This window comes from Ascaphus truei, chromosome 2 (genome assembly GCF_040206685.1).
Source record: "Ascaphus truei isolate aAscTru1 chromosome 2, aAscTru1.hap1, whole genome shotgun sequence".
Lineage (NCBI taxonomy): Eukaryota > Metazoa > Chordata > Amphibia > Anura > Ascaphidae > Ascaphus > Ascaphus truei.
The window spans coordinates 53634771-53660233 of NC_134484.1; the positions used below are offsets into that span (position 1 = coordinate 53634771).

The 25463-nt window shown below is 37.8% G+C and overlaps 1 protein-coding gene across 6 annotated transcripts in view; it reads left to right on the forward strand.

Moving 5' to 3' along the window:
* CSMD3 (CUB and Sushi multiple domains 3) overlaps positions 1-25463 on the forward strand; it is a 1548521-nt gene that overhangs the window by 1376565 nt on the left and 146493 nt on the right. For all 6 annotated transcript variants that reach the window (XM_075582415.1, XM_075582410.1, XM_075582412.1 and 3 more), the window contains 6 exons: positions 2063-2251; positions 5001-5186; positions 7823-8017; positions 12287-12460; positions 13534-13707; positions 17444-17617. In XM_075582415.1, the coding sequence (XP_075438530.1) occupies positions 2063-2251; positions 5001-5186; positions 7823-8017; positions 12287-12460; positions 13534-13707; positions 17444-17617 (1092 nt within the window). The remainder of the gene's footprint in view (positions 1-2062; positions 2252-5000; positions 5187-7822; positions 8018-12286; positions 12461-13533; positions 13708-17443; positions 17618-25463) is intronic.

Here is a 25463-nt window from a genome sequence, read left to right on the forward strand (position 1 = left end):
ATTCCATAATTTTAATTTGTTTTATTTTACCTGAAATTGGGAATAACCTGAAATCTGTGCACCCTCCAGTTCCTGACATATTTGTATTTTATGTGCCAGTTTTAGTGGCGGACTACAAACACAGCCACTGGGGTGACCAAAAGAAATCCAATGTTGTCTATTGGCCACCATAGCGAGCACGGACCTCTGCAGCCATATTGTTAATATCCCCAACTCACCTCTCTTTAATCTCTCAGTATAACTTGTATATACTGGAAGAAAAACTGTACTTTCTGCAGCCATTTGTACTTACTGGCTATGATTTACTTAGGATGTCCACCCTCCACCCTACCCTGAAAGACTATTTAGCACCACTGGCAGCCTTGTAAGTGACCATTCTAGGAGGCCAGGACGCTTTATTGCCACAAGAAGTTGTATTATTTGTGTTTCCTCGTAGATTGTCAGAGCAGATAGCTACTTTCATTGTTATGTAACACACTCTTTACTTGGAAGTACAGTATATCTTCCATTATATTATTTACTTTAGGGTGTAAAACGGAAGAGCAGATTCATGAAGTGTTTAAAGCTCCTGAACTCCTGTAAACATATCTACGCATAATTATGATGAGGTTCTGTTAAATTTTTACTGCCCTTATGACATTTAGTATGTCACAATTTGTGTCATGCAGCTATTTATGCTTAGTGTAAGTCTAGGGTTGATCATAATTACAACTCTCAGTAAACCTCAGTTGCATTCATAACAGGGAGGAAGGGCTTCTCTTCTATTCCAGACATTCTGTCTGGGCCAGGGCCACAACACTAACAACCACAGATGGACCCCTGGAGCTTATTCTGGTTGAATGTAGAGTACATAACTGCATCAAAAGAAATATATCACTGTACTGTATGACAAGATATATATTGTTTCTCCAGGACTAGTAGAGTGCTATATTGTTTATCGGGGAATAATGCAGCCATCACAGGATGTAAAAGTATTATGATTATAGCATACTGAAATAAGGGGAGAAAGGGGATGCATGCCTTAGCTTCCAACCTGACTATTACAACCTTATTTTCTCTGGTCTTCCTGCTTCCCAACTTCACATACTACAGTCTATCCAAAGTTCTGCTGTGAAAGTTATCTCTCTCTTCTAAGTCTGTCCCTACCCCTTTCCTAGTGAATTAACTTCCATGGCTCTCTATCAAACTCAGCCTTAACTACAAGATTGTACCACTCTCCTTTAATGCTCTACATTCTTCTAGACAATCCTACTATACATATTAGCTCTAAACTCCCACCCTCTTCTTGTCCCTTACACTCTGCTTAGGTCTGTCTTCTCTATTCTCCAATTGTCTACAGCATATTCACTTCTCAAACCTTTTTCAGCATTTGAAAATTCACTTGCCTCCCCATCTTAAATCTCACCTCCTCAACAGTTCATTTGGTTAAATTAGGCCTGGGGCTATTCCTCACGCTCCTGATACACTTATTTTCTCCTGCTACACTGGCTCCTACTCTATTCTGTAAGTCTTCCATGTTTCCATTTAGATGGTAAGTTCTTTAGGGCAGGTATTCTCCAATTCCTTTTGTTAAACGTCATGTTTAATGCACTTGTGTAACTTTGAATATTATCTCCCTGTACTGTCTGTATTATAACTGTGTACAATATGTGTTACAATATATAAAAAATAATATACAAACAGATATAGCCAACTTTATTGTACCTGTTATCATTGGGTAAGCGCAAATTGCACAGTTTTGCAATTCTCACAAAAATAGGTTAAAACTCGCACCAAGGGAAACTCGTTATCGTGTAGCCAACGGGTGCAATAACGTTGGCTACATTTGTTATATAATTTTTTTTTAGATAGATCAAAATGCATTATTCATGATATCTGTTTCAGAGGTGATCCTTTCAGACTGTCTTGCCCTGACAATGCTTCACACACTTGCTTTGCTTTGAAATAAGAGTTACAGTAATAGCAGGAAGATATTTCTGCAGTATTGTTTTTACAAAGATTTACATTTGATGTCTCATTTCTTTAATTGATCCAATGATTTAATTTTTTTTTGTTTTGGTAGCTCACTATTGCAGCACTCCAGAATCCCCCCCTCACGGATTCATTGTAAGTCAGACAGGTGGACAGCTTAACAGTATGGTCCGCTGGGCTTGTGATAGAGGTTTCAGACTCCTTGGAAAAAGCACTGCTGTCTGCAAAAAGGCTCTATATGGATACTATGCTTGGGATGTGCCAGTCCCAGCCTGTCAAGGTAAATATGTTCCATTTAAAGTGAAAAGTGTACAGTATATTTAATAAAAAAAGGATTTGACTCTTTATACAGTATTTACAATGTTCATGCTGATAAATACAAAAATGAACTCTGTTGCTTTAACACTAACAGTAGCGCAATCTATATTTAGTGGGAAAACGTATTTGTACAAAAGCTTACTGTAGAAGGCTATCAATTCTGTTAAACCTTTTAAGGACTCCCAAATTCGTTATGAGACACATTAAAGGTAATTTTTAAGGATTACTTACTGGTCAGTTGAATTATGAATTACTTATTAATTATGAACCCTTTTCACTGTGCAATGCTTTGCTAACCTCCTACTGGTTAGTGAAAGTGGGCAGTGAAAGGGTTAATGATTATAGGGCACTTGTGTGTTGCTAAGCGACATTAGATTGAAATTAGCTTGTGTGTAAATGGCAAGGTAAACTCAGCCAATACGGTATACTATATATACACTAAAGGTGTAAGCTTTGTTATATGGTTACTGAATCTTTAAAACAAAAACGAACAGTCATAAATGTATGGATACAATTTAAAAAAATACTTTTAATTAAATTAACTGTATGGGTTTACTTTGTATGAGACAAAGATTTTAAAATGGACACAACTTAAAACATACATATCCATACTTGCCCTGGGTTGTTTTTTTTTACATCACAACCATGTTTTGTTCTCATACAGTATACCTGGACATGATATTTTCATTTAATAATTTTTTAGTTGCAACCCATTATTTTGTGTACTTTGGGATATTTCCACTTGTGATGTGATGGGAATAGACACTTCTTCTGAAACATGTAAAATGCCAAGTTTAAGACTAATCCTAGACTGGTGGTGAATGTGAGAGTCTCTGGAACAATCTACCCTAGACTCTTACAGCCACCACCAGTCTACTGTAAGTTCTTTCAAAACTAAAGCTGTCTCACATTTTAATCTGGTCTGTAACTGTTACATATGTCTATAACATGTACTATCTCCTACTGTGCATGCAATGTCTTGTATATAATGTATAACCCTTCTCACCTAATGTAACTATGTATTTGTAACCATGTATCTGTCATCAGAACTCTGTGCCCAGGACATACTTGAAAACGAGAGGTAACTCTCAATGTATTACTTCCTGGTAAAACATTTGATAAATAAATAAAAACAAATAAAATAATCCCACTTTTGGTTCAAAAGTTATATGGGGCATGTAAGAGATGTGTGCAGAGGTACGCAATGGAGACCGTTTTAAGGTGAAACTAAAATGAGACTTTATTGCGCCTGTTCCTGTAACACGGCAAAAATACTCAAAATATACAAATAAAGGCCTACTCCACTTTGGAGAATAACTACACCTTTACTCTGTCCCTTTCAAACTGGCTGGGTAGCTAAGCTAGTTACCACACACAAACATATATACATATTGATATACAACAGTCTAAGAAGAAAGTCTCTTATCTGTTTGTTGTAGCTGTAGGGGAAGGCCTCTGCTCTCCTGGGTCAGCACCCTTGTGTGCTATGGCAAGTTCTGTGTCCAGGTATTGAGGTCTGGTCCCCTTGTCTTGCTATAAGCATACAGTCCTTCTGCAGCTCAAGACATCTGTTCCTCTGGTCAGCCCTAGTTGTGGGCAAAGGAAATCTCCTTCCTGTTTCTCAGAACAGGCTTTTTTTTAACACAGTCTTAATCAGCCAGGTGGAGTCTGGTTAATTGACTGTGAAATTAACCAACACACAGCTGGGTTTTTCTCAACAGTGATAAGTCCCTGTTACAGGGTGTTTAACATGAAACAGATCATTGTTAACATTACATGTTTATGGTATGATTTTTATTATTTACTGTATGGACAGCTGTTAATGTACCATTTAAAAGTTGATACTTACAAAATAAGTAGAGATGGGCGAATCAGCCCAAATCCGTTGTCTGGATTTTTGTGAATTTTCCCCCCAAAATCCATTTTGTGGTGTAAAATCCGCAAACAAATTGGGCCGTGTTTAATCTGTGCGGATGAATAAAAAAACGTGATTGGATACAATTCATTGACGTATTTGTGGAATCCAATCTGTAGATTTAGCAATCTGTTGGCGGATTCTTAAAAATTGCTTGAACCGCAGCTTGGATTCTACAAATCCGTCAATGGATTGCGGAATCTGAAGATCGTATTGTCAATGATAATAAAAAATCTGCGAATCACGAATCGCCCTTTTTGAGATTGATTCGTAGAAATCCGTGAAATAATGGAACTGGATGATCCACTGCAGATCCAAATCAGCCAAAAAATTCATGATGCATCTCTAAAAATAAGCTTGCCAACATTGACAGTGTGTAAGAATATGATTTTTAATTCTTGCTACCTGTAGTTTAATAATTTCCCCAGTACTCTCCTAATAAGTGATCATCAAATGTGTTCTTACTATAAATCCTGTCTTTTCTTTGCTTCTCAGAATGTTGATATTTGTAATGTAAACCCTATATGATGTTAAAGAGACTAGTTCGGAGAGGAAATTATGTTATTCATGTGCACGGTGTGAACTTAAGTGTTTTCTCTTGATTGATTCTCCCTATACTTATTAATAGCTTACTAAAAAAATTCCATCAACTGACCAGATAGATAATAAGATGAATTCTTAATTGTACTATAAATAGGTTGTTTATCTAAGGTATTGTATGTTCAAAATATAGATTATTCTAATTAGTAGTTTTTCATTTCGGTTGTATAGTATTCACATTTTGCTTTTATTACAGCAATTTCCTGTGGGGTTCCTAAAGCACCCTTAAATGGAGGAATATTATCGGCAGATTATTTAGTGGGAACTAGCGTCACTTATTTTTGTAATGATGGATTTAAGCTATCATCTAAAGAGCTCACTACAGCTGTATGCCAGCCAGATGGCACATGGAGCAATCATAATAAAACGCCTCGATGTGTAGGTAAGAAAATTGGAGGATTGTGATGCTTCTGTTAAGAATTACACACGTTATGTTTTTCTTTTAAGTCATCTGTCTACTTTAAGAAAAAAACATTGAGATAGCTGCTGTAAATACAGTAAAGCTACAGAAAAACAGTGTTATAATGGGGCAATGCCCTTTTTACAATATAGGGGCAAGAGCTGGAAAACCACAGAGGATTCATAGTGCAAACTCAATGCGCAGGCGCGAAATGACAGCTTGCGACTCATAAAAATAAGACTGCAATTTTGAGTCGGACAAAAATAGGTGCAAAATACTGTTTGTGTGAGACTCATTAACCACTCGATGGGCGGAGCACAGGCATGTGTACTGTATTCGTAATTTATTTAAAGTAGCTTAACGTGGGTTTCACATGTTCAATTGCACCCGTCATATTAGGGCTCAATTCAGAGTTAGATTAACTACTGCTCTGGCTTTAAGAATCCTTCCAAATGTATCTATTAGGACCAAGCACTTAGACTACACAATGTGAAAAAATCCAGGAACATTAATACGGTGGGAGGTCCTGTTGAAATGAATGGACCTCCCACAGCACTGTCACAGCTGCCACCTCCCCCAGAGATATGATATTTTGCAATTTAGATTGCAGCACCAGAAACAGTTAGACCGGCTATATCTGTGTATTTTCTAGAGCCAAGACTGCTCTATTGATGCACAGATGGTCTAGACTAACACCGTGGAGAAGGGAAATAATTTCTAGGACTAATGTATTTGGCTTACCTGATGTTAAGGTGCTCCAAAGCCTAATACCTAACATCATCATGAATATTTTGGAGCTTGTTCAAAGGCTAAAATAGACTTTAGAAGAGCTATCCCTCCCACTTGGAGAACTTCCTTCTGCTACGCTAAGATCATTGATTGGAGGTTAGTCTCCCCAAAAATCAAGTTTTTATGGGCGTGTGCTGGTATAATTACATGCAAACACTATGCAGACTTATCTATTGAGTACAGACATGATTACGCAAGACGTAAAAATTACACATATCGCATGCTACTAATGAAATACCTTATTAAGTAATTTTAATCATTTAGAAATGCTAGTTTTCAAATTTGTTACGCCTAACTCTAAATCAAATTCTTATTACAGAAATTGTGTTTAACTAAGAGTTATACACAAAGGGACATATTTACTAACAGGTGTTATGCCAGTATTGGCATAGCAATGCTTGGTATATACTGTATGGCTCAAAGATCAGAATGAAGTAGGTTTTATAATTGTAATATGCCTTTTGGATATAGGACTATAGCTAAAAGGAAATCTTCCCATCGGCTCAATATTTAGTTGAATATATATATACAGTATGTACTCTGTTGCTGGTACATTTGCTATATTACTCAAGAATATACTTTACTGCCTAACCTTGTTATAAATGTAACACCCCTATCCCCCCTAAGGGAGATTTACCAGGTTACTATGATGTTATGCTGCTGTGGTGCCCGTCTGCTGGCTCTCAGGAGGACTGAGTCTCCGCGATGGTATGGGGAGTAGACAACAGGACAGATTTTCACGATGGTGCAGCGCCTCCATCTTGCAGGGCTCTGCCATGGGCAGGGATTCATCCCCATAAGAATGACTTAAAATAATGGTAGTCCCAGGCCAGGAACTGTATATCCTCTTTATTGGTGGACCAGCTCATGCAATCAGCCTTCTCTTGCAAGAGAGGAGCATTCTCATAGTTCTTCAAATGCAAAACCCCTCACAGTTGCTTCTCTTTCCATGGTCAGAGCTCTGCTCGCAGGACCATTTCCCTGGACTAGGCCTCCCAGAAGCTTGAGATCCCTGGTCTAGTCTTTACTCCCCCTGATGGGGTGAGGTAGAACCATTCCAACTCCCTAAAGAGCAGGCTACAGTACATAGGGAGAACTACAGAACCACACTAAATTCAATAGGGAGACATCTTGTATACTAGGGGAGGGTCCCACTCCTAAGCTCCAGTAACTGGGCAGCACTACTGAAGTGAACCCACCCCCAGGCACATGCTCCAATGATTTCCAGACTAGCACCTGGAAACCGCAACAAAAAAACTTCCCAGGGGGGAGACTCACATGCTGGCCAATGTGAGAGGAATTTAACCCTAACACTGCCTGCTTCTTATCAGAACTTATAATGTTAAGGCCAGGAATATATATCCAGGGGCACTGCACTATAAACATTCTTGGAGTGGCTCAGTGAGTAACGACACTAACTGGCACTGAGTTTGGAGCAGGGGAACCTTGTTAAATTCCCAGTGTCAGCCCCTTGTGACCTTGGGGAAGTCACTTAATCTCCCTGTGCCTCAGGCACCAAAAACATAGATTGTAAGCTGCATGGGACAGGGACCTGTGCCTGCAAAATGTCTCTTTAAAGCGCTACGTAAAACTAACAGTGCTATACAAGAACATGCTCTTATTATTATACTATTGTCTCTTTTAATTTAGTATTATTATGTATAGAAAATTGTACTTTACCCATTAATGGTATTTGCTTATGTATATCTAGATAAATAATTATTGTGTTATATACAAATAGCTAGAATAATCTTAAAGTAAAGGACTAGAATGAGTGCAGCTCAGTTTCATTTAACTCATTTAACTGTTTATTCTGTCTTCCCTTGAAGTGGTTACCTGTGCAAGCATAAATTCTTTCATCTTGGAACACGGGAGGTGGCGCATAGTAAATGGATCTCATTATGAGTACAAAACCAAAGTTGTTTTTAGCTGTGATCCAGGTTATTTCCGTTTGGGACCTGCATCTATTCAATGTCTTGCCAATGGTACATGGAGCTGGAGAAATGAGAGGCCTCACTGCCAAGGTATGTATACAAGGATCCTACATTCAATCAACACTAAAGGTGCAAGATTGACATTAAGGTAATGGATGAGAAAAACAAAAATAAATAATCTTGATAAACAGTTAATGAATTAATTAAAATGTATTTATATATTTTATTGATAATGTATTTTTGACTTGGGTAATTTGAGAACAAGAATAATTAAAATTGATCTTGTTTTCAAATTAGAGGATTCAAAATGAATACACAGTTTTGTTTTACATTAGAGGAACTGGGCATTGTTTATCACCCAAATGTAAGGAGAAGGAGGGTGAACTCAATTAGAATCACAGTGCTAACCTTTTGTGACCTTGTATATCCCTGTACCTGTAGCATCAACAGTTAGATTGCAAAACCTTCTGGGCACTGAATTAATGTGCCTGTAGAATTCATTACACAGTGCTACTGCTGCGACACACTTTATTCGAGCAAATACCCAGTATGTACCTGGCAGATACCTGGAATGCGCCGCTCCTCACCTCTGACAAGCCCCGTTGCGTTTGCCTTCCCAGCCATGGTTCATGCCTGGCTGACGGTCGGCTGATCTGTTAAATGATAATGATTAGGATTTAATAGGCTGCAATGCTTCGCGTGTCTACCAGATGGCATAAATTCATGAATTGTAATGCAGTATATATATATATATACTGTGCAGTATTGCAGCCAGCGGGAATAAAATGCTTCAATCCCTGCCTGGAAAATAACGCAATGCACTCGGGCAGAAAACAGTCACAAACCTCAATACACCCGAGTATACCCGAATTCGTGGGACTAGCCGAGCTCGAATAAAGTGTGTCGCCAGTGTACATATGTTATCAGAAAAACATAAAAATGTTATCATTACTAATAATATAAATGTATAATTTTTTAATAAACCGTAGCTTACGGTTGTAGTGTGGCACACATCATCTTCGGAGGAGAGCACAGCCACAAATGTGATCTATGAAGATAAATGACCATTAGATTGATGAAGCGTGAATGCTCATTTTATAGCAGTAATCTCCTTGATTTTCTAGTTTAAAAAGGAATGAAAATAACCATGACGAATTGCATTCAATGCCCTGATAATTCACCATTCATTTAGAAAGTCAAGTGGTTAGATGTTAAACATGCTAAAAGAACAGAAAATGTTCCTTTCATTTTTTTTTAATGAACAACATAGAGTTGTTTCTATTTACTCTGTAAAATAAGGATCAGAAAATAATAGAAACATATATAACAGACTAATAAATGGCATAAAATTGCTTGACTATGCACAGAATAATGTTGTTCTATTTGCTATTCTGATCAAGGGGAACTGAGCTTGTTTAAATACCACATACTTTATGACAACAGTAGAAACACATGCTTCAAACAACTGAACCCACATTAATGCATATATTGTGTAATAAAAAAATAATCATATCCATGTGAAAAAAATCAGTGATCTAAAAAATAAATACTTTTATGTAATACATACAAACATGTAATAGTCTATTTCTCTCCCTCTCTCCCTCTCTCCCTCTCTCCCTCTCTCCCTCTCTCCCTCTCTCCCTCTCTCCCTCTCTCCCTCTCTCCCTCTCTCACTCTCTCCCTCTCTCACTCTCTCCCTCTCTCACTCTCACTCTCTTACTCTCGAGTGAGAGTGATAGAGTGATAGAGACACACACACACAAACACAAAGAGAGAACATGTTTGTACAGTATGTCTATGTTGCATTTTTGACAGTATATTTTGATTTCTTTTCAATATCATCAACATACAGTACAGTCTGTCACCACTTAGATAAAGAGCAATATACAGTATTGATACTTTGAAAGAACTATAAGCTGAACACTCAATAATTTCCTTGGGTACTTCAGTAACTTGTTCCCCTCCACAAAAATCACAAAACCAACATATGTTTTAGCAAGTATTTTTGAGTTAAGAATTATGAATACACACAGTATTTTTTAATTTAATGAAAAATTGGAAAATTTAACTTTCTCCTTGGTGCACAAACAATACTTGGAGTTCATACACAAGGAGAAGAAAAAACTTTCTGTTAGATACAGTTCAGATGACGTCCACTCATTTGGTGCATAGGTGGAAAAATCAGAAAAAAACAGACATACAGTAGTGTAACAACGTGAAAACTATGTTAAGCAATGATCAACGTTCCTGCTTTGTGACAACTCACATTTAGTGTGTCTTTCAGACAGCATATGATAGATGTTTAAAGTGTGTAGCAGAGTCCCCTACCATGCCTCTGGTGCAGGGATCTGCTCTGCTGTTTGGCCGGAGCTCCACGCGATCAGGAGTGTGGGGGCGGCCATTTTGGTTAGGCACGCATGCGCAGTGCAGCGAGGTGAACATGCACAGTGTCAGGAGTGCAGTGGCCATCATAGAATGTCTCTGGGTATGCATCAGCGGGACTACATGTCCCAAAATCCTAAAATGGGAGGAAAGACCACATGGGACTATCCCAGCCAATAGAATTCTGGCAGCAGGAGGGTCAGGATATCCACCACAGCCAGAAAGACCGTGGGCCAGTCCTGATGGAGGAGCAAAGGGAGAAGGTAGTGTCCGGGGAGCTGTACTTCCTGGACTAGGCCTAAACTTTGCCCCATAGGCCCCAGTCAGGCCCTGAGTCACGTGAGATCAGTGTTGCAGGGAAGGCCCAGATAGGGACTTCTGCCATTATTATTATTATTGCTGCGCCATGGCAGATGGCCATGCGGTGATCCGCGCCCTGGGACCAGGCCGCAGTATTCCAGAACACTTGGGTGAGACACTCTGGCTGTAGCTCACCCCATGAGGAGGAGCGGGACCCTTAGGAGAGAGGGGAATTGTTGTTGGATGCCCCACTGCACAGGACTGGAGTACCCAGACAGGTACCCAACGTCCACCAACATTTACAGGGAAGCACTACCTCACATTTGGGTGGAATTGCTGGGATGGACACTAGGGGTTATTGGTTCCACAGCACCCTCAGTACTTTGGGGGAAGCACTAAGTGTTGGGGTCACAGCACTATCCTTTGTTATGTAGTGTGTGCTATATGTGTAGTATTGTTACAGTAAAGACCAGTTATATACATTGTGTTGTGTTATTGCTTATTGTGGTTATATTAGTTCCTTTGAGGGGTTATCCTGCCAACACTGGGATCCCTCATCGGTAGGGGTGCTGTGTACAAGGAGATAGAGCTCACCCCAAGCTCCCAGAAGCAGAGGCTTAGGCCTCCTGTGAGCATACAGGTACAGCAGCACACGTAGTTGCCCATGTATTTCCCTTAGGCATAGGGAAAGGGGGCTACAAGTGGTACCACTTTAAACCAGAGATGTTGCAACTTGGCTTGTTCTTTAGTGAATTGCTCCCAACATGGAAGATAAATTGAACAGGAATCTGGTGCAATGATGTCTTGAAAAATGTATCAAAACATATAAAAAGTAAAAATTGTATTCACACTATGATTAATATTTAAGGCCTTAGGGTCAGGATGATGAACTTCCATCAGCCAACTGGGCTGGGTTCCCATTGGCTCCGCTAGATAGTTGTTCCTCCACCTCTCCTTCTGTTTGGCACCGAGCAGGAGGATGCTGAGACGCCCGCACTCTTGTGCTGTTGCTTGTCTTGCGTCTCTCACATCTCAGTCGCACCTGCCGATGATGTCACAGAGTTCCGGTAGGAAAACAGGCTAGCATCCCTGTCAGCTTGCCACAGTTTTTGATGGCTCTTAGAAGATACACCCTCACCCTACGCCAGTGTTTTTCAACCAGGGTTCCTAGGAACCCTTGGGTTCCCCAGGCATTCCTAAAGGGTTCCCTGTAATTTTCAGGTCATTTTTAAATTGTACCAAATACAGTAGAATGTACAATGCATCTGATCTCAGACTTGCTGTTAGAGAGGGTGTGGGTTCCTCAGAATTTCACGTAGTGTTCCTTAACCAAAAAAGGGTGGAAACCCTATGCGTTTTACAATACAACAGGTTGCTTCCTCAGGGGTCATGACTCAGTACTGTTTGTGCGTGAAGGAGAATTTTACATTCTCTAATTTGCTTCCATTTACAGACTTTTGAGAGAGTCTGCACGTGATCCAGACAGCAATCTTAAGGTTTAGAGACAGTATCTCATTTTTATTATGTATTATAGTTACCATTTACCGTATGTTGTCACTTTTGAGTAGAGCGCTACTGTGTTACACTTGAATAATTTTTTTATTGATGCCAAGTTTGTGAAAAGGTAGTGAATTCCAACATATGCCTAATTAGGGAGTGTTTTGTATTTGTTTAAAGTCATTTCCTGTGGAGAACTTTCAGTACCACCCAATGGAAAAAAAATTGGAACCCAAATAACATTTGGATCAACAGCAATATTTACATGCGATACAGGATTTATGCTGGTAGGCTCTGCTGTGCGGGAATGTCTTTCTTCTGGACTTTGGAGCGGAGCTGAAACCAGATGCCTGGGTAATAATAAATCATTGTCATTATTTAAATGTCATTGCTTCCTAATGTACAGATGTGTGTATACATACACACATAGATTGATATAAATGAGCATCAAGTCAGGTAATGAATTCAGAACATATCGTATTGTCAAAAATGAATGTCAAAATGAATATTTGAAGCTATTTTCACAAGTGTGCTAAAAATCCTCTTTATCTGTACTAAAAATAATGAATGGAATATGTAATTTATAAATCTGAAAAGGATTAGTTGAAAAAATATAACATTTTAGCTGCTTTTTGAGTTAACCTTTGGTGACTGAGGCCTTATTATTCTTTAATCAAATATAATTTATTTGAAAATCATTGCTCTTTTCCTTGCCCTTGTTATTCATTGCTCAATCCATAGTATCTGAATGATAGCATTGCGAAAAACAATCAGGAATCACAAGAAGTAAAGGTATCTGCAAATGTAATACTAAGAAAACACTAAGAAATGTTCAAATTCCTGAACAGTCGCTGGGTTAAGATACCTTTGAATGCAACATCTGGCATATCTCTTTTACATATGAGGATTAATTGTGCTACAATTGCACAGTAGTATTTAAATAATCAAAAAAGCAACAGTGGAAAAAATGTATATCCCTCAGTTAATGCCTAAATATATCATAATGGTTCTAATTCAGCAGAACAGAGTTACTGTAGCATAGTGTAATATTTCCTATAATGTAAAAAAGCTGATAAAGGCTTACCGCTGTCATGATTTTTTTTTTTTAAATACATTTTTATTGAGTTTTGCATAGATAATACATAACAATCCATAGTCAGAATGTGTTCTTCTAAGTCAATAAGATTAATACAGCAAATAATACAGATAAAATAACGAGGTGGGGTTGGGATTTTTAATGTCGATTTGCCTTGGCTCTATAGGAATCACGAGTTACATCATTTCATGGTTTGCGCAACAAATGGTTAGATCTTGTGCGTTACCATGCAATAACAGGTGCAATAATGTCTGCTACTGTACAGCTGTAAATGTAAGTGGAATTCATATGAGAAGTTAATGTTTGTCTGATTTAATTATATTTGTTATAGCTGGTCACTGTGGAACACCAGAGTTTATTGTTAATGGGCAAGTGATTGGAGATAATTATGGATATAGAGACACAGTTGTATACCAGTGCAGTCCTGGTTTTCGCTTAATTGGGTCTTCTGTACGGATATGTCAACAAGATCACAACTGGTCTGGTCAACTGCCTTCCTGTGTGCGTAAGTAAACATGCTTTGACTAATTAATGTTGTCTGCATGTATGGTGTTTAGTTTAGATTCCTACATATATGTGCCTTAGACTATGAGTTATGATTTATACATTGGCAAGAGAACATTTTGTAGCACCAATGAAAAAATAACAGTGATCCAAATAACTGTAATCCAAGGCTCTCCAAGTCATATGAATTAAGATTTTGAAGATTAGTCAAGCAATAGAATTGTTTGTTGGATAGATTATACATTTTTAATTTTATTTGGATTTCTAATTTTTAAATGAGATATTCTACTACTCCTCATCCAGTATAACAGCTGTCTCATGAAAATATTCATGAGGACAGATTCGGAGGAGGTCATTCACTCAATAAATCTGCATTGACATTGATCACTGTCAGCCAAAAATCTGCCATGTACGATTTGTCCTGCAGAGTGTTATTGTCTTAAAAACTTATGTATAGAACATGCATGCACAAGTAATTAAATATTAAATGCTAATCTGCAAGCAAAGCATGTTTCCAGTTTGTATGATTTGCTAAGAAAAATTACACTGATTTTCAAAACATTATTAACTTGCAAATTGACATTAGCAAATGATAACATATTACACTAGCAAATGATAACAAGTAAAATTCAATAACATTTACAAGCATCTACCAAATTTCCAATTTGTAAGAAAAAAACAGCAAAAAATAAATCTCCTAGAGGGATTCTGTGATTTAAAAAAATGTAACATCTGTAATTCTGTACATTTTCATTTACCTGTGACAATTAATTAATACATAAAAAAGAGTTTAGAAATCTACAAGCATTATGTATTTGTAATTCTAAGGCTACGTCCCCGCTCGGGCTGAGTGGGCGGCGCTTGCCGCGGTTACTTACATATATAGATATATGTAAGTCCCCGCTCACGCGGTGCACACGTGCTCGAGCGCAGGCACACACGCTCACCGACGCTCGGCGCTTATGTAAAAAAAAAAAATAACTTTCCAGTACGCTCAATGTCCGCTGCCCCACGCGTGCGTAAATGACAGGACACCCGGCGCTCATGCCTGGAGCGCTCTCCAAGCATGAGCGCGCTCAGCGCCAGCGGGGACTCAGCCTTAGATAGATGATTTATTGCTTGATTTTTGTTTTTTAGTTTAATAGACTAATGTCATGAACATCTAAACATATTAATTCGCTGTTACAGTTTCTAGTGAATGTATGTTGTAAATCCTTTGTAATTAGATTGAATCACACAAGGGTTCCATTAGTTTTCATGTTAAATCAAGGATAGAAATGGATATTAGGCCACAGGGAACAACATGCTTCTTTATCGATAATCTTTAAACAAGAATGAATCTCTGTCAAGCAAGTCTTTCCAAATCAGTAGGATAGCATGAAGAATAGGGCTAGAAAATAATTGCTCATGGGTCATTGCTAACAGCAGCAAAGGTGAAGGTAGTGTTTCTCAACATCCAATTATAGAAAACGACACAGTTGTGGCAGCTACTCTGTTGAACAGCATGGAAATATGCAATACCTGTAAGATTGAGATATTTAAAAACATTAAAGAGGGGATTATTATCAGTAGAAGTAAACAATTAAACAAAACCATAAACCATCACCGTAGTATAAGTAATTAAGGTAATGTGTTTATGTTCATTCACATATATCAAAGGAATCCAACTATGAATGTATTGTGGTTTTGCTATTTAGTTATATAATATTTTCTACTTTGCAATGAGGCTTGAAGTTTTCATAACCATTCAATGTTTCTGATTTGCCATGTCTTATTATAATGTTACTTATATACTGTGATGACAGAAGTTTTATATATTTTCAAACCAATATGATAAGTACTGTAATAAGTTTATGAAACATGTTGCACCTGTGCAATTTGTAATATTTTCTTTTTAGTTTTGAAAATGCATTATTAATTACAGAAACACACACACCATTGCAGTCAATGAAATCTAATTGATAATTTACTATATCTCCTTTCATTTCTATGATTAAAAATGGTGATGTTTTTTTTTACATGTATTATGATTTGGACAGAACTTATTCAATATAAATGAATGAATGTTATCTTGTGAAATATAATTATTTAATTAGTTATTTGTGTCTTTCCATAGTAGTTATATTATACTGTATGCAACCATAAGAGTTACTAATTTATTTCATCATCTGTGACATAGTAATAAAACATTTACGTCAAAAAAAATGGAATGATAAAAAATAATATGTAACCAATCAATGACTCAAAATGTATCGTGGGCAAATTTTAGGTTTAGTTAAGAAAAGATTACAATTAAACAACAGATTTTTTTCTCATGTCAACTTTATTGCCTGTTCAAAGCAGATAACAGTTGAGGAAGTCTAGTCGAACATTACAATAAAAAAAAAACCTATTTACAAATCATGGTAAAAGAAATACCATGGTTACATTAATTAAGTAAATTTGCTATTGTAGACACTGGTTCTTATGCACTATTTCATATAGTGCATGTTATATTGATGTAGCTGGGCCCTACTTGGGCTTGTAGATTTCAAGAGCGAATGTGGACTCATTCATTAAAAACAAAACAAAAAAAAATATATATATATATATATATATATATACATATATATATATATATATATATATATATATATATATATATATACATACATACATACATACAGTATATAGGACATGGCTATGCTTTAACATCTTGTTCTACCTAGTTACACTTTTCAGGACAAACCCTCATCAACAAGTATTCCTCAAAATATTGATTCTAAAAAATTTTTTACTTGCATTGTTGTCAAACCTTCTAGTGAAAATACTGTCATCCAAAAATGCATGTGCTTAAAGAAAGGCTCAGATGGAGATCACACAGCCTTCAGGATTTACTGTGTAGTATATTTGTATCTTTATTACACATCTCTTGTCTGGTCCGCACCATGAGAATAATCATTTTGTTACGATAAAGTTAATTGCTTCTTTCCTTCCATGAAAACAAACTTAAAACCCAGGATCAACTAATGTATTCAATAATCAATTGTATATGTTTTTGAATGTGTAATATTAATACATTATTTAAAACATAAGGGTGCACCAACATTGCTTAATCCAAAGAGAACAAAGCTAATAAGTCATTCACTATATTAAATTGCAATTTCCATGATCAGTATAATTTTTGGGGGTTGCAATCTAAGTGTAGGCGAGTAAAATATACATATCATGGTAACATTAAAGTACTTATTGCCTGTAGTTTTCTACATCCATAGAAAATGAAATCTTGGATTTAAAATTCCATGTTTTATCTAGATTGACACATATTCCGGATTTAAGTTGAGATAACTATATAAAAACTCACCGATTTATAAAAACATAATTTACCTATAGCTGGATTCAAACCACTGTAAACTATCTTCCTTAACTAAACCGGTGTAATTGGAAAAGAGAAGCGAAAACTCTCATGAACAAGTGCCAAACAAAAATTGTGATCAATAAAAAAAAATTGTGTCACTTGTTAATGAGATTTTGCACTTGTCTTTTCGAATTTCTCTAGTCTTTGATGTTTGAGCCATCTAATTTGACTAGCTGCACCTGTCACCCTCAAGGGTTAATTCCCTTTGTATATTTATACTCCACCTTATTGTCCCATTCTCACCAATTTTGACTTATAGTTTAGCGCGCACTAAATTGTTTTCTATTAATTAGACTGGTGACTAATTCGTATGCTCCAATTTTTATCCATCACATGGTAGCTGTTAGCTGTGGTCACCCTGGCAGTCCAATTTATGGAAGAACTAGTGGAAATGGTTTTAACTACAATGACGTGGTTACATTCTCTTGCAACACTGGATATGTAATGCAAGGGCCGACGCGAGCACAGTGCCAGGCCAACCGACAGTGGAGTCATCCACCACCCATATGTAAAGGTAAGACTGCATTAAGTTACTGTCAGTATACTAAATATATACAGTACAATTTTTTTCACGTAAATTCACTGTACTTATGATACATGTTAAACAAATATTCTTACATACCTGTTGCTCCACAGATGGAATCATATTACTGCATTTTTATCTAAAGGTGCTCACAGGCCTAGGTGTTTTATTTTTGCCTCTAAATTGTTTTTGGTCTCGGTTTTATTTTTACTCAGTTTTTGGTTTTGGAATATGTTGGGATGCAGTATGTGAGTTTGATCATCTTTTATTTAGCTATATATATAATATAATATAAATATATATATAAAAGTGAAATGTTTGTGTGTGGTGTTGTTTGTGGTGTTATGTGTTTTCTGATTGGTTGGCCCCTCTCGCTGGCAAGCTTTCCAATTGGCTGAGGGGCGGGGTTTGTGACATCACAGTGGGCTGACGTCACACACAGGGGCTCACAGGCAATCTTCAATACTCCTCACACGCTCGCTTCTCCTCCTCACTCCAGGTAACCTACCCTGGAGCTTCTCCTCACCCCGTGCCTAGCTACACTCAGCGGTGACCGGGAGCGCTGAGGCTGGGGAACATGCGTGGGGGGGGGAAACACGTCACCTCCACTGGCCATTCTCCTTCTCACCACCCTCGTGGGCCCCGTAGTATCTCCTCTCAGCGCACCCCCACCACCACCGCCGCCTCTGCCGCCGCATCCCGGCACTGCTGCCTCAGGGGGTGGGGGGGGGACGCCGGAGATGTGGAGGGGGCAGGGGGGAGCCGCTGGAGCTATGAAGGGGACCGGGGGGGGGGGCGCTGGAGCTGTGCAGGGGGGGGAACAGAGCTGTTCAGGGGGGGAGAAAAGGGGGAGCGGAGAAAGAGACGGGTGGAGCGGAGAGAGAGGGGGGAGCGGGGGAAGAGACAGGGGGAGCAAATTTTTTTAATCCCGGGCAACACTGGGAGAGAGAGGGGGGAGCGAAGGAAGAGACAGGGGTAGCGAATTTTTTTAATCCCGGGCAACACAGCTAGTCTATAAAAAATGTATACTAAGGATGGGTATGGTAGCAGGTTTGAAATGTGAACTGTGGATTCTGACATTCAGCTTGAACTTCATACGGTTTCAAGCAATTCAACATTTGGAATTGGAAATGTGAATGAAGTTTTGAATCTGAAAGAAAAACTAGTCAAAACCCAAGAAAGGTTCATTCTCAAATACATTATTTTTTAATTTGTAAAATTGTCGTACTTTTCCAAAAACCCCATGAATCTTTGTTAAAGTTAGTTGAAGTATCAAATAAAACCTTTTATGTTTTTTTTCCCATAATCTAAAAAAAATCCCAAACCAAAATCAGTCAAGTTTTGGTAAAACCAAAACACAAATTTTTTTTATAACCAAAACAGCAGTTAAACGGTTCACCCTTAATATACAGTTATGTGAAAAAGAAAGTACACCCTCTTTGAATTCCATGATTTTACATATCAGGACATAATAACAATCATCTGTTCCTTAGCAGGTCTTAAAATTAGGTAAATACAACCTCAGATGAACAACAACACATGACATATTACACTGTGTCATGATTTATTTAACAAAAATAAAGTCAAAATGAAGAAGCCATGTGTGAAAAACGAAGTATACCTTATGATTCAATAGCTTGTAGAACCACCTTTAGCAGCAATAACTTGAAGTAATCGTTTTCTGTATGACTTTATCAGTCTCTGACATCGTTGTGGAGGAATTTTGGCCCACTCTTCTTTACAACGTTGCTTCTGTTCATTGAGGTTTACGGGTATTTGTTTTTGCACAGCTCTCTTAAGGTCCCGCCACAGCATTTCAATCGGGTTGAGGTCTGGACTTTGACTGAGCCATTGCAACACCTTGATTCTTTTCTTGTTCAGCCATTCTGTTGTAGATTTGCTGGTGTACTTGGGATCATTGTCCTGTTGCATGATCCAATTTCGGCTAAGCTTTAGCTGTTGGACAGATGGCCTCACATTTAACTCTAGAATACTTTGGTATATAGAGGAGTTCATGGTCGACTCAATGACTGCAAGGTTCCCAGGTCCTGTGGCTGCAAAACAAGCCCAAATCATCACCCCTCCACCACCGTGCTTGACAGTTGGTATGAGGTGTTTGTGCTGATATGCTGTGTTTGGTTTTCGCCAAACGTGGCGCTGTGCATTATGGCCAAACATCTCCACTTTGGTCTCGTCTGTCCAAAGGACATTGTTCCATAAGTCTTGTGGTTTGTTCAGATGCAACTTTGCAAACCTAAGCCGTGCTGCCAGAGAGAAGAGGCTTTCTCCTGGCAACCCTTCCAAACAAACCATACTTGTTCAGTCTTTTTCTAATTGTACTGTCATGAACTTTAACATTTAACATGCTAACTGAGGCCTGTAGAGTCTGAGATATAACTCTTGGTTTTTTTGCAATTTCTCTGAGCATTGCACGGTCTGACCTTGGGATGAATTTGCTGGGACGTCCAATCCTTCGGAAGATTGGCAACTGTCTTGAATGTTTTTCACTTTTGAAAAATCTTTCTCACTGTAGAATGATGTACTTTAAATTGTTTGGAAATTGCCTTATAACCCTTCCCAGATTGATGGACAGCAACAATTGCTTCTCTTAAATCATTGCTGATGTCTTTCCTCCTTGGCATTGTGTTAACACACACCTGAACGCTCCAGACCAGCAAACTGCTAAAACTTGGGCTTTTATAGAGGTGGTCACACTTGCTGATGATCAATTAATCAAGGGCATTTGATTAGCACCACCTGTCTGCTACTTAGCATCTTAATTCCTATGGAAGCAGTATGGGTGTACTTAGTTTTTCACACATAGCGTCTACATTTTGGCTTTATTTTTGTTAAATAAATCATGACACGGTGTAATATGTCATGTGTTGTTGTTCATCTGAGGTTGTATTTACCTAATTTTAAGACCTGCTAAGGAACAGTTGATTGTTATTATGTCCTGATATGTAAAACCATGGAATTCAAAGAGGATGTACTTTATTTTTTACATGACTGTATATATGTGTGTATGTGTGTATGTGTGTATGTGTGTATGTGTGTATGTGTGTGTGTGTGTCCGTCCACAAGCAGATATAAAATATATGTTATTAAAGAGATATCAGTATAATAGCAGATCAAGCTGCGATCCCCACAGGGATGAAGATAGCCTTGAGGGCTCAAATGTCTCTGAGGCTGAAAATAGAGTCAGTGTGAGTAACTTAGAGTACATGTTCATCAGCAATGTGTAATATATTTTGATGTTTAGACGGAGTCCCGTAAACAATCTGTGTGGTGGATATAGATATATTTAATATATTACCTGTCTGGCAGATTTAGGCAAATCCAGTTGCTCATCAGTGGTGCAGATATTACTCAGGTATTTGTTTCTACACATGTGTATTGGGATTAGGTTTATTCCTGGAAGAGCTGCCTTTCTCCCCAGCCACAAGCATTCCTAAAGCTAATTGCCAATAGTTACTCTGGTAGGCAATTTTGGTACATTACATATTCCATCTGCATATTCACATATTCCTCCCATTTAGCTATTACTCATGTAGCACCAACTATTGATATTTTATATATACTTTGAACGCTTGTTTATATATATATATATATATATATATATATATATATATATATATATATACATGTAGAGGTATCAGTACCGTGTTAGCCGAGCTTCAATAATCAAAAAATAAATAGATGATACCGTTCTGTGGCTAACGAAATGCTTTTATTTGTGCGAGCTTTCGAGATACACTGATCTCTTCTTCCGGCGATGTTACAATGGTTGAAGCAAAAGGTATACTTAAAAACAGTGTCTCTTGGAAATTCACAAAGCCACCAGAATACCAAAAAGTGATCTCCTTGAATACAAACAGAAGGAGACAAGCGACAGGGTACCTTTGGTGGTCACATATAACCCACACCTAGGAGCCCTACGCAAGATCGCCAGGAAACTACAACCCATCCTCCAGGAAGATACAAGACTGCAACAGGTCTTCCCTGAAGCACCCTTATTATCATACAGACAACCCCATAATCTCAAGAATATTATGGTGAGGAGTAAAGTATTCAGCAGTACAATTGAATGCGGGACAAAACCATGCCAGGACCCAAGATGCAAAACCTGCGCAATGCTCTACACAGCGGACACAATACAAATACCACACAGGAATCGGGAATACAAAATCAGAGGAAGGTTCACCTGTTCTTCCAGCAATGTCGTGTACCTCACCATGTGCATGAAATGCCCAGGGGGCTGCTACTACATAGGTGAGACAGGGCAGGGGCTAAACAAGAGAATGAACCTGCATCGCCACAGCATCACACGCGGTACAAGAGACAGTCCTGTTGGAGATCATTTCTCTGACTCTGGCCATAAGATGAACGATCTGAGGGTTGCCATACTCAAAGGTAATCTTAAAACCCCGAAAGAGAGACGGTTGCATGAATACAAATTTATGCAACTGTTCGGGACACTTAGCAGTGGCCTAAATAGAGATCGAAATTTTATGAGTCATTACTGACACTAGTGAACTCTCGTCCCATGAGCGCTAAAGGCCATGTCTGTACATACTGTGCTATATGTATGCACACACAGCTGTCTCTCACACATACTAATACTCCTTGTTTTTCCATCCCGATACACCAATAGGGACCACTAAGTATCCACACACACTTTTAGTTGTGCTACAAACTCTCACATTTCCACACCCACCCACACCATTTATATCCACTCCCACTCCACACACACCTTGTGTAAAGCACTCTATATACTGTGGGCTCTCCATTCATTTTTATTCACACTGATACACATACACACTCTTTCTTCACTTGCTTTCAGTAACCTTTTGACACCTCTAGCCATAAAACACATCCACACCGGGGGAAGGAACAGCACAGATAACATTCCAAGAGACACTGTTTTTAAGTATACCTTTTGCTTCATTCATTGTAACATCGCCGGAAGAAGAGATCAGTGTATCTCGAAAGCTCGCACAAATAAAAGCATTTCGTTAGCCACAGAACGGTATCATCTATTTATTTTTTGATTATATATATATATATATATATATATATATATATATATGACAAACAAAAATCAACGAAGTAGCGCCTCTAATAATCCTATACAAAGCTGAAGAAGAGTACCTGTGAATGCACCCAACGGGGTGGTGAGATAAAAGCTAATTGAAATAATTAATCAAGGATACTTAAGTAATAACAATCAACAACAATAATAAACCATATCCTAATAAAATCTAAAAATGAAAACTTGTGTTGCCTCAATAAAAACTTGTACTAAAAATGAAATTAAAAAAACCTTGTTTAGAAAGTCCTTTGAAAAAACAGAGTCCTGTTCCAAAAAAGTAATGTCTCCAGGTGTTTGCAGCCCATTTAGAAGGTTCACTACTCCCTTGTTATACCTATGAAAAGAGAAAAAAGAAAACAGGCGCACACCGAGTGCATTAACGTTATAACAAGTGTTTATAGAACATTAAAATCAACAAATGCCCACTCACAAAAGTACTATTTAAAATAGCAGATATGAGATTGGCTCTCATGTGCCAGAAGTGCCGTCCGATCAGGGTAATGGCGTCCGCTCGCATCTCACATCCATGCAGTCAGATACCGGAAGTGACGACTCTCCAATTCGGCGCCTCTGCACAGGAAGTCCCTCCGGGAACCAGCAATAGCCACACTAAGTTCTTTGTGCTAGTATTCAACACGGGGGAGCAGGAACCAAAATTCTAGCACCAGCAGCAACAGATAGACATGGGCATGTGACGGCTTCTCCCAAACCACGCCCTACGCGTTTCGTCATCGATGATGACTTCATCAGGGGACCCATAGGGTGCCCTCTTGCAGTATTTATAGGAATGCAATTTGCATAACTAATTAATCAATTAGCTAAAATAGCAACACATGTGCATTTCAATACAAACAGAGTAATAGTTTAAACAGACCCCATTGAAACTTCTGAAAGTGTATCATAAGGATCAGGACACAAAGGTATATATATAGCCCGTTAGGGCTCAGGATTTGGTGATAACAATTGGTTCTACACAAGTATTTAACCCACTGTCAATCTAACTTTTAGAGGAATAAATAGTGTCATCATATTCAGACAAGGTACAATTGAATAAATTGGATGAAGTAAATGATTATACATGATAAAGTAAAACGATTATAAATTAATTAGCTATGAGAAATCAATATAGTAGCAAAAAGTTATAACAAAATTATAACATAAACAACTTAGATTGTTGTTGTCCATATTACCCGATACTTCAAGAGACTGGAAAAAAATAACAAATTATAGATCTTATAACTTGTGAATCAAATATATCTTAGTCATAATTTATTTAACCCCATATCACTTATTTACCTAGTTGGTTCAGATCTATTAGATCATAAGGTGATTATATCAAACCTACCCAATGTCACATGTAGTTTGTAGATTCCATGTGGAGTCAGAGGAGCAGCAACAGATTGAATTGAAGCAAAGACAGGAAGAGACAACGTGATATATGTATACGTCATAGTAACATATCTAATGTGTTATGTAGTACATACTGATTTGGTGTATTATACACATGTGTGGATGTAATAAAGATTAATGTTGTAATGTAAAAATTAAATGATAAAAACCATAAAAAGTGTTTGATTATATATAAAGTGAATATGAGTGAATATAAATAATAAATTATAAATGTAAATATTATAAATAAATATATGTGTTTCCTAACATATAAATGCCAAATGGACCTCTTGATGGACAGGAACCATGATATGTTCGCAATGAGATGTAAATGGCAAATATCAAGATCGATCCAATCACTCATGTATAGAATTCACTACCGGATGTATTTATAAGTACATTAGTTATAAGTGTATTTTTAGAACCTGACATATGACCAAGGTTCAAAGGGAATGCCTAAGCATTCAAACCAGACCTCCGAAGGATCTCCCTAAAAGAGAGATCACACTATGGTGCTAATGTCAATATGGTCATTATGTCCCTTTGGGCAAGTGGTATCCAAAATATAAATCCAATACGTCTCCCTCATACAGAGTCTTTGGAAACGATCTCCCCCCCTATATGTGGAGGGAATGTACTCAATGCCCATAACTGATAGGGATTTTGGATTTTTTAGATGTTTATTACAAAAGTGGCGGGAGAGGCTGTGTGTTTGGCACCCATGAATAACGTTTCTTCGATGCTCCAAGAACCGTGTACTCAGAGCCCTTGATGTGCGGCCAATATATTGCAGGCCGCACTCACATGAAATAAGATATACAACGTATTCAGTTAGACAGTTAATATAGTCTGTTATTTCATGTATGGTGCCATTTGAATATGATGTAAATTTATTTGTTTTTATCAAGTGTCTACAAGTGTCTACAAGTGAGACACCTGCCTCTTCCGCACCCAAAATTCCCTACTTAATCAGATTTCCGATTTGTTTTGGTTTTTAATTTACTTGGAGCTATCAGTGTCTTTACACTTGGAGCTATCAGTGTCTTTACACTTCTTGCTTTCCTAAAATTCACAGGAGCATATTTTGGCAATGAATGACCAATCACAGGATCATTACACAAAATGTTCCAGTGACTATTCAGAACATTTCTGATTTGATGTGCAGATTGGTTATATTGTGTGATGAACTTTGGTGTAGATGTCCCCTTTTTTTCACCATTTCTTAATTTATACATTTTATTTGATTTCACTTTAGAACTTTCTAATAGTTTGCCTCAATCTAAAAGACTGGCATCTACAAATGCTTTGTTCACTATAGTCATATCATAACCTTTCTCCTGAAATTTTTCTGACAGA